Below are 8,918 nucleotides of genomic sequence, written 5' to 3'. Positions count from 1 at the left end.
CCCGCCGCCCTTGGCCCCCCTGCAGCCCCCGCCGCCTCCGCCCGCGCGCAAAGGCTCCTACGTGTCGGCCTTCAGACCAGTGGTCAAGGACGCCGAGAGCATCGCCAAGCTCTACGGCAGCGCCCGCGAGGCCTACGGCGCGGGGCCTGCTCCTCCTGCCCGTGCGCCCGGGCCCGGCACTGGGACTGGCGGCGGCTACGTGAGCCCGGACTTTCTGAGCGAGGGCAGCTCCAGCTACCATTCCGCCTCGCCCGACGTGGACACTGCGGACGAGCCCGAGGTGGACGTGGAGTCCAACCGCTTCCCAGACGAGGAGGGCGCCCAGGACGATGCTGAGCCCAGTGCGCCCAGCGCGGGAGGCGGCCCGGACTGTGACCAGTCCGCTGGGCCCCCGTCTGCCGCCTCCTCAGGCGGGGACGGTCCCACAGACTCTCCTGACGACGGCAGTCCCCGCTCGCGGCGTCGCCTCGGGCCACCCCCGGGTCGGTCGGCGTTCGGGGACGTGGCGGCCGACGAGGTGGTGCGGAGACCCGAAAGGAGTCCGCCCAGCGGCGGCTACGAGCTGCGAGAGCCTTGCGGGCCCCCCGGAGGCCCCGCGACGGCCAAGGTGAGCCCCGCGCGCTGCCCGCCGGGGGCGCCTCCCCGCTGACCCCTCCGCACGGCCAGAGCGCGGGGCGGGCCCAGCCGCGGCAGAGACCGGGATTTCGTTCCGCGCAGGCGTTGGAGCAGAAGCGCGGCTGCTCTCCGCAGGCCCAGCCGCGGGTGCCCTGGAGCTGGGCTCGCTGGTCCCCGGGACCGGGGCTTCGGAGGATGGAGGCGCGGTGGGGTGGGGAGGGGCGGGGGCTCAGGCCTCCCCAACCGGTGTGCTTTGTTTTCGTGGATGGGAGTGAGGAGACGGGCAGAAATTGCCAGATATCCAGAAAGGGGGTCTGGCAGGAGAAAGAGGGGGAGGCCCGGCCCCCAGCGCGCCTGTCCAGAAGGGGATCAGAACCCCAAGGGAGACGAGCGGGCAGGGAGAGGAGGAGGCAGTCGCCCCCCAAGGTGCTCAGCCGTACGGGGTCCCCGGACCTCCCTCCCCCATCCAACTAGCAGTTTCAAACTCCGGCCTTGGGAGCTGCAGGGCCGGTGCCGGGAAGCCGCGTGCGGGGCGAGGCGGGCTCTGGGGTTGGCGGGGCTGGAGCTGAAGGAGCGGGCTGTGCCGAGGCCGGGATCCTTGGCCGTTCTGAGAGTAGGTGCGCACACCTGTACTTTTCCATTCGGTTCATTAAAACACGAATCATTAACCGGATGTGAAAGGCGTCATCTATGCCGGGCACCGGGCACCGGCGCGGGGGCGCGCGGGGGGGGGAGAATGTCGCCAAGGGGGCGAGCGCAGAAAGTGGGGGCGGTTTTGAACGGCTGTGGAAGCCGCTTTGTGTTTGGAGTAATTTGCTCGCGGGCGCCAGTAATTACCCTGCATCTACGGCGGCGGCGAGGACGCCAGAGTGGGCCGCGTGCGTCACCGCGGTCCGGGCTCCGGGTCCCGCGCGCCAGCCCACTCCGCACCCCTCGGCGCTTCCTGTCGGCCGCGGGCGGGGCGGCCACCGAGCGCCCCATTAATAGCCTGTCATTTCTCGGCCGCCGCAGGTGTACGCGCCCGAGAGGGACGAGCACGCGAAGAGCGCGGCGGCGGCGGCGGCGGCGGCGACTTTGGGGCCCGCGGCCTCCTACCTCTGCGCCCACGAGGCCCACGGTAACGCAGCCGAGGCCGCGGGCCGCTGTCCCGGGGGCGCGCAGGCGGAGGGCCGGGCCCAGGCGAGGCCTGCGGGGAAGGACGAGCGCAAAAAGACAGCAGCGAGAGGAAGGGAAAGGGAAAGAGAAATGAGGAAAGAAAAAAGCAGCTAAACCAAAAATCCCAACTCCCCGATTTGGTTCCCGGAAAACAGGACCCAGCGGCCCCCTCCATAGCGCGCAGACACCGCCTTGAACCTTCTAAAACCCACTGCGGGCCTCTCCTGCAGTCCTCTTATTTATTCAGCAAGTGTGTGCGGCCTGGGGTCCCCCGTGGCCTGGCCGGGTCTGACTGGACGGCACGGCGGCTGGCTGCGCACGCGGGTACCCCAGCAGCGCCGGCACCGCTGCGGTGCAACGCGCGGGGAGGGGGGCTGCACCGCTCCCGGGACCACGTTGCGCGCAGAGGAGGGCCCCGGGCCTTGGAAATCCGGGCTGGCAGAGGCAGCCGAGCCCTGGCTGGACAGTGTGTCCCCAACACCAACACCACCCCAGATCGCCACCCGGGCTGCAGTCTCCGCGGGAGTATCCCCGACAGAGCCGGCAGCCACGCGCGCTCGCGGTGCCCCAGTATCTGCGCGCGATGTAGGTCGCTTGTCCCTGGTGGACTCGGCAGCTCGTCTCACTCTTCCGAGGGGTTGGGGAGGGGGCGTGAAGCCCGGAGAAAGAGCAGACCCTGTCATGCGAGGGGGAGGGGTGCCCGGCCCAAAGCCTGGGGGCGCGAGCCTGGGCGCGCAGCCGGGAACCTGAGGCGGCCACGACGTTTTTAATTAGGGCTTGGGCGCCCCAACCGCGGCAGCTCTGGCAGTATCGGGGTCACGGTTTCTTTGCCTCTCCTTGAAACTCGATTTATTGCCTTTAAAGAGCCGGAAAAGGAAGACAATCACTCGACCGCCGATGATTTGGAAACGAGGAAATCCTACTCAGACCAAAGGAGCATCTCCCAGCCAAGTCCCGCGAATACGGACCGAGGTGAGCCCAAGGGGTCCTCGCGCCCCGCCCGTAGCTGGAAGCTGGCACCCGGGTGGCCTAGGTTTCAGGGGGCTTGCAAGCAAGACTTTCCATCGTGATCCAGCAGCTGCCAGTTCTCTTTCCTGTCCGAGCGGATACCTATTAAATATGGGGAGGGGGGCTTTCAGGCCGGAGCTGCTGAGTCCTCGGTGGCTCGGGGCGCTTCAGGGTAAGGGCAGAGTGTATAAGGAAAGGGAATGGAGGGCCACCTCACCACCTAAAATAGGTCAAAGGGCACTTCCTTCCCAAGGACGACCCATCTTCCCTGGGCCCACTCACCTGCACTCAAACATAGCTGGGGGGGGGGTCTGGAATCCTGTTGACCACCTCCTCCAAGGGCAGAGGGTCTGGATTCCGTCCCTTGCTTGGCACAGTTCCCAGGAAGTTCACTCCTCCCCTCTCAAGGCCTCTGGGGGTGCAGACCCCCTCTCACCTGCCCTTGCATCCCAGGGGAAGACGGGCTCACCTTGGATGTCACGGGAACTCAGCTGGTGGAGAAAGACATTGAAAACCTGGCCAGAGGTGAGGTTAAATCTGGGAAATGGAGGTACGCTGTGCTGGAGGGAGGTGGACCCTGCCTGTGGAGGGGACAGAGTATAGTTCCGAGAGTAGGTTTGTGGGAAGGCCATGGTTATTGGCGGGGCAGGGAATCAGTTTTTATTTCCCTGGGAAGAAAGATAATGCTCTGGACACACCCTGGCACAAAGGTATAAGTATAGTTAGTGGATGGGGACCAAGTCCCTGGAGGTTTATTGAAGTATGGGCTTCAAGGCCTGAGTGTGTCTTGGACAAGCTAGTAAGAAAGAGTGATGGTTCTCAGAACTTGATGCTGTGGCCAATCAGGCAGGACAATCTGGAGTTCCCCAAACTCCCTGGAAAACAGAATTATGTTGGACGAGCAAGATGGCAAGGAGGCATGTATGTTGGGACCACGGAAGAGGTTACAGGGTAACCCCTCCCCCTAGGAACTGATGTATAATCGCAGTGAGGCTGGAACTTGTTTGCAGAATGGCACACCCAGCACTGCTGCTCAGCCTTCGAGGGGAGAAGGTGGCTTGAAGCACAGAGGAAGGGGGAGTCTGGGGTCCCACTCTGCCTTTGCATCTTCCATACCTGTGTTTCAGGGGAGCCTTCCAAGGGGAGGCTCCAAATACTAACAGCCAGATGGTTGGGGCAGCCTCTGGAACTGGACCCCTCTGGAACTGGTTTCTGAGGGTACTGAACAGAGCCGTCCACACAGCCAGCCTATGGGCAGTCGTGGAATTGGGGGGAGAAGGGAGACGAGCGTTAGTGGGTCTTCTGTGGTCTCCCATCTGTCTTAGTTACAGATTTTACAGGATATGCCATTACCTCCAAAATCACTGGTTTTTGTTTGTTTTATGGTCCTGGGGATTGAACCTCGGGCCTCATGCATGCTAGGCAAGCACCCTCTCACTACACCCCCAGCCCTCGTTTATGTTTTATATGAGGGTTCTTAGCATGGAGGGGGCAGTCTTCGAATCTCCTGCAATTGTAGGCAAAGTGTTAGCATGTGTATTTCTCTGGGAAGGTTGTTCAAAGCTTTGACCAGATTCTCCCTGATGTGTATCAAGATTAGGATTAGGACTGACCCTTGCAGAGGGAAGTCACATTTTTAAGGGTCATCCATCCTCTAAGGTTAGGGAGTTAGGAACAGTTAGGAACAGTTTAGAACAGTTTAGCAGATGCTGGGCTGGTTGTTTCCCAGAACCAGGGCCCGGAAATCCAAAATAGGTTCCATCCTTAGGAATTTGAGTCTCCTGGTTATCCTACCCCTAGCCCTGTGACTTTGCTCAGATCCTTTGAGTGCAAATGGAAAGCCAGAATGCTGAGGGCCACTAACCCAACTTGGGTCCCAGGACCTCAGTTCCCAGTGGGTCCCTAGAATTCCTCACACCTCCCTGCTCCTGACATCCTCCTCTGTCCCCTTCACAGAGGAACTGCAAAAACTGCTCCTGGAGCAAATGGAGCTCCGCAAGAAGCTGGAACGAGAATTTCAGAGCCTCAAAGGTACTTCCGTCCCTCCCCCACCCCACCTCAACAGTGTCACCCAGACCTGTTCTGGGAGCTGGGTGCAGGCAGCTGCCACCCTGGACCCCCATGAGATCAGAACTCTCCTTTCCTGGGTTTCCAGCTAGGCGAGTGACTTGGGGGGAGGCAGGGAGGAGGATGCGAGGGAGGCGGAAGTGAAACTGGGGGAGGAGGCAGCGCGTAACAGCGCTCACTTAATCAATTTGCACAGATAATTTTCAGGATCAAATGAAGAGGGAATTGGCTTATCGAGAAGAAATGGTGCAACAGCTGCAAATTGTCAGAGGTAAGACGGGAGTCAGGTGAGCGCACGCAGGGCCCTAACTGCCGCTCCTCTGGCAGGAGCCGCGATGTTGGCTCAGTCATTTGGATTTAAATTGAAGGTAATTTAACAATTATTTTTTTATTTAATATCCTTTGTATACTCTGATTAGCCTCAGAATGGCAAGCGAGCCCAGCAAACGGCTTGCAGGCACCATTACGTGGAGTGATTGAACTTCTTATCGCGGCAATTTCCATGGTTTCTAAATTAAAAATCGAGGCGTAAAATTACCTGGGAAGTAATGCCTAAGTTTGCTTTAATTTTGGTTAGATCCGTCTGCCTTTAAGCGCCATCCCAGGCCATTTCCTCCCTCTGCCAGTCTGCAGTTTGGAGCGCTGGTGCCCCTCCCCGCGTCCTCCCAGGAGTCTTCTTGGAGGGGCTGCGGGAGGGGGAGTGGGATGTGGCTCCAGCTGTGACCCCGCTGGCCGACCCCGGGGCCCTCTGCTTTTCCTCACTTGCCCGCCCGTCCTTGCCTTCCAGACACCCTGTGTAACGAACTCGACCAGGAGCGGAAGGCACGCTATGCCATCCAGCAGAAATTAAAAGGTGCAGAACTGAGAAACAAAGACAGAAAGGGTATCAGGGGCTGGCCGGGGCCCTACATGTGTGAATGGATGAGGGGTGGTGGGATGGATGAATGGGAGAGCTTGTGAGAGGGCAGGCCAGGGCTACTTGGATCAAAAACCGAGGAGAGGGAAGTGGGGCTTGAGGGTAGTGGGGGGCTTATTCTAGAACGATGGGTAGGAAGGAACAGCCTTTTGAGCTCTGGGTGTCCAAAAAATCTGCCTTCGGAGCCCCCTGGCCTTGGGCAGGTCAGTCCCTCTTTCTCTGAGCCTAATTTTCCTCTCGGGTAAGATGGGGCTACTGAACCCCAGGGGTGGTTCTCAATCACCAGGTCTCTCTCTGCCTCCTTCCCGGCCCGCTGGGTTGAGAACCCCTGAGCCCAAAGGGTCGCTGAGACCGAGGAGGGGGACGGACCGGCTGTGCGAGGCAGGCGAGGCCCCCAACGTGGCCGGTGCGACTCTCTCCCCAGAAGCCCACGACGCCCTGCACCACTTCTCCTGCAAGATGCTGACGCCCCGCCACTGCACCGGCAACTGCTCCTTCAAGCCCCCGCTGTTGCCCTAGGGCCGGCCTGGCCGCGCCCGTGCGCCCTCAAGCCATGCTGCTCCTTCTTGTAAATACCCGCTGCGACGCCCGGGCCGGAGCAAGGAACAAGCCATTCGGACCGACCGATGTAAATACAGCCCGCCCGCCCGCCTCCCGGGCTCCCCGGCCTGGCTGCCCTCCTCCCGGGCCTGGCTCGTTTCCAAGTGTAAATACCGCGTTGCCCCGGGTTAAACTCCAGGGCCTCGGAACCCAAGGGGTTAACTGGACCCCCGGGAAAAGGGGGACAAAGAGGACCGCTCGGCGGCGCGCCCACCCCCACCAGCCTCGGTCCGATCGTGAACACAGCGTAGCAACCCCCCTGCAGCGGCCGCCCCCTCCCTGTCCGCTTGTGAAACTCTTGCTCCTGAGGACAAAGTGGCTAAGTGCAATGGATGTAAAAGTACTGAGTCTCTTGGTTCGGTGTTCGTTCGCGTTCATTGGTTTGTGAGCCTCAGTTATTTTTTTCTTCTTCCGGGCCCCCTCCCCCTCCCGTTTGGAAGTTCCTTTTTTGCTTTGTCTACTTTTGTTGTTGTTGTTGTAACCTCTCGATGTAACGGCACTTTAAAAGGGCGACAACTGACTCTGGAGATGGCGACCACCTGGAGCCTGTTTGGGGGAGGCTACCCTGTACCCGTGACTTTGGTTTTTAATAAAAGAAAACTCTGGCACTTTTTGGGGTTGCGGAGGTGGGCGTGTGGAGGAGGCGGGGAGGGGCGAGTGGGCAGAGGCTGTGCCAGAGGTGCCGCGGGGGCCCCCTCCTGTGCCTGGGCGGGAGCTGTGCTTGCTCCAGTCCACAGCAGCCGGCCTCTGCTGACCCCCCAGGCACACCCAGCTTTGCCCCTGGGCCACCTCCTCCACCCCGGAACCTCCCTTTGACCCGGTTGGGGAAAAGGGGGGATTTCATGGTCCCCTGTACAACCATCCCTTCCCTCAAGCTCTTGTAAGGACCCAGAGTTCACTCATGTGGATGCCCACAGGGCCTGCTCAGCACCCTGGGTTTCACCCCGCTGGCTGGCACAGGCGCTGCTGGGACAGGGTGCAGGGCAAAGCATGGCGGGCAGACCTGGGCCCCTGCCTGGCCTGCTGCTAAAGAAAGGAGGGAGCCCAGGCTGCACCTGACTTGAGAAACTCAGGGGAAGTGGAGTGCCCGGGGCTGCAGCACCACTGGAGCCTTGGGTGCCCGGGTCTCCTAGCACGCCTCTCCCAGTGACCCGTTTCCTATACACCTGCCAGTTGGGCCGCAGATAATGGAAGTAAGTTGCAGAACACTGATTTTTTTTCTTGGTGGGGCGCAAAGTAGGAATGCAGTAGGAAAGGGCGAGGTATTGGGTATGGGGCTGAATTGTACCTCCTGGTCTGCTAATCGGACGTCCAGGTGCACTCTTCTCCGTGTGTGTGTGTGTGTGTGTGTGTGTGTGTGTGTGTGTGTCTATAAAATGACTCCAGGGCCGTGGTCCATGGACAGTCGTGCAAGCTCACTGCGAGGTAAACTGAGCCCAGGACCAGCGCTGCGATGGCTCTGCTCAGGGACACCCCAGACTTGCTCTGCGCGTCCCTCGGGCAGGGACCTGGAGGCGGGCATCGGCCTGGAGGAGCCCGGGGCGCGGGCTGCGGCGGAGCCGGCAGGCAGGGGGCTGGGTGCTGGGGGCGCTCCGGACTGCTGGGGCGGGCGCAGCCCGCAGCCCTGGAAGCCTGTCCCGGACCTCCCTGAGCTTGGGCTGTGGGACCTCAACTCCCAAGGTATTTCGAGGGCCGCGTGCAGCCAGGACAGGAGGAAATACTGGCGGTGAGACAAACTGAACAAACTAAGGCGTCGCCCCGAGTTCTCCCAGGCAGAACTCTCGGGGGCGTCAGAATCTTTCCTGTCAGTGGACCCACCAGATCACTTCCCCGTCATACCCCAAAAGTGACATCAAGAGAGGAAGTGATCCAGGGCGCGCCAGGGGCAAAGGGAGCTGGGATGGGGCTCGTTTCTTTCCCCAAGCATAAATGCACCCCTGAAACAAGACGTTCATTCTCTGCAGAATGGACACAGCGGGGACCACCCAGGCAGGAAGTTCCTTCCGTGGCCCACGCCCAACAGGGGAGCTTAACCTAATGCTCCCCAGATTCCCCGAGTGGAGAAAGCACCAGACAGCTGGGGCCCGCCAGAAGAGGCGCCCCATCTGGGCCGGAACCTCTGCGGATTCTGGGTGTGGGCGGATCCGATCCGCAAAGTAGAGTTGGAAAAAACCCTCCTGGGCTCCTCCTCCCTTTCGGAGTGCCCCCCCATGTTAATAACCGAACGATTGGTATGGATCTAATTATCAATAATTATACGAATTATTGCTGATTGCGGGGCTCGTAGCTACTTTAATTAGTTTACCAGATTCTAATTAAGTTAAATGAAACATTAATAGGGAAAATATGCTTTAGAAAAACACCCAGGATTTTAAGTCTGTTTCTCGCCACAACGTTGCCACCTTGCGACTGATTTGGGGCATTACAGCTGACGCCCGAAGGCCCAGAGCACGCATCTTGGCTCTCGAGGGAGAAGGCTTGCGGGTTGAGAGGGACTGCTGAGGCTCACAAGGTCCTCGGGATGTTCCTTCGCGCTACTGGGTTCGGCACCGCCCCA

The 8,918-nt window shown here is 60.5% G+C and overlaps 1 protein-coding gene across 1 annotated transcript in view; it reads left to right on the top strand.

Moving 5' to 3' along the window:
- The window catches only part of Skor1 (SKI family transcriptional corepressor 1), a 10,784-nt gene extending 3,824 nt beyond the window's left edge, over positions 1-6,960 (top strand). Inside the window, exons 4-11 of the mRNA XM_013518829.1 lie at positions 2-607; positions 1,627-1,732; positions 2,635-2,742; positions 3,232-3,303; positions 4,735-4,809; positions 5,042-5,116; positions 5,633-5,698; positions 6,186-6,960. Of these exons, the coding sequence (XP_013374283.1) occupies positions 2-607; positions 1,627-1,732; positions 2,635-2,742; positions 3,232-3,303; positions 4,735-4,809; positions 5,042-5,116; positions 5,633-5,698; positions 6,186-6,280 (1,203 nt within the window). The 3' untranslated portion in view covers positions 6,281-6,960. The remainder of the gene's footprint in view (position 1; positions 608-1,626; positions 1,733-2,634; positions 2,743-3,231; positions 3,304-4,734; positions 4,810-5,041; positions 5,117-5,632; positions 5,699-6,185) is intronic.
- The last annotated feature ends 1,958 nt before the right edge of the window (positions 6,961-8,918 follow it).

Source organism: Chinchilla lanigera, unplaced genomic scaffold, assembly GCF_000276665.1.
Source record: "Chinchilla lanigera isolate Chin_1 unplaced genomic scaffold, ChiLan1.0 scaffold00049, whole genome shotgun sequence".
NCBI classification, from domain to species: domain Eukaryota; kingdom Metazoa; phylum Chordata; class Mammalia; order Rodentia; family Chinchillidae; genus Chinchilla; species Chinchilla lanigera.
This window is presented reverse-complemented; position numbering and strand designations above follow the sequence as displayed.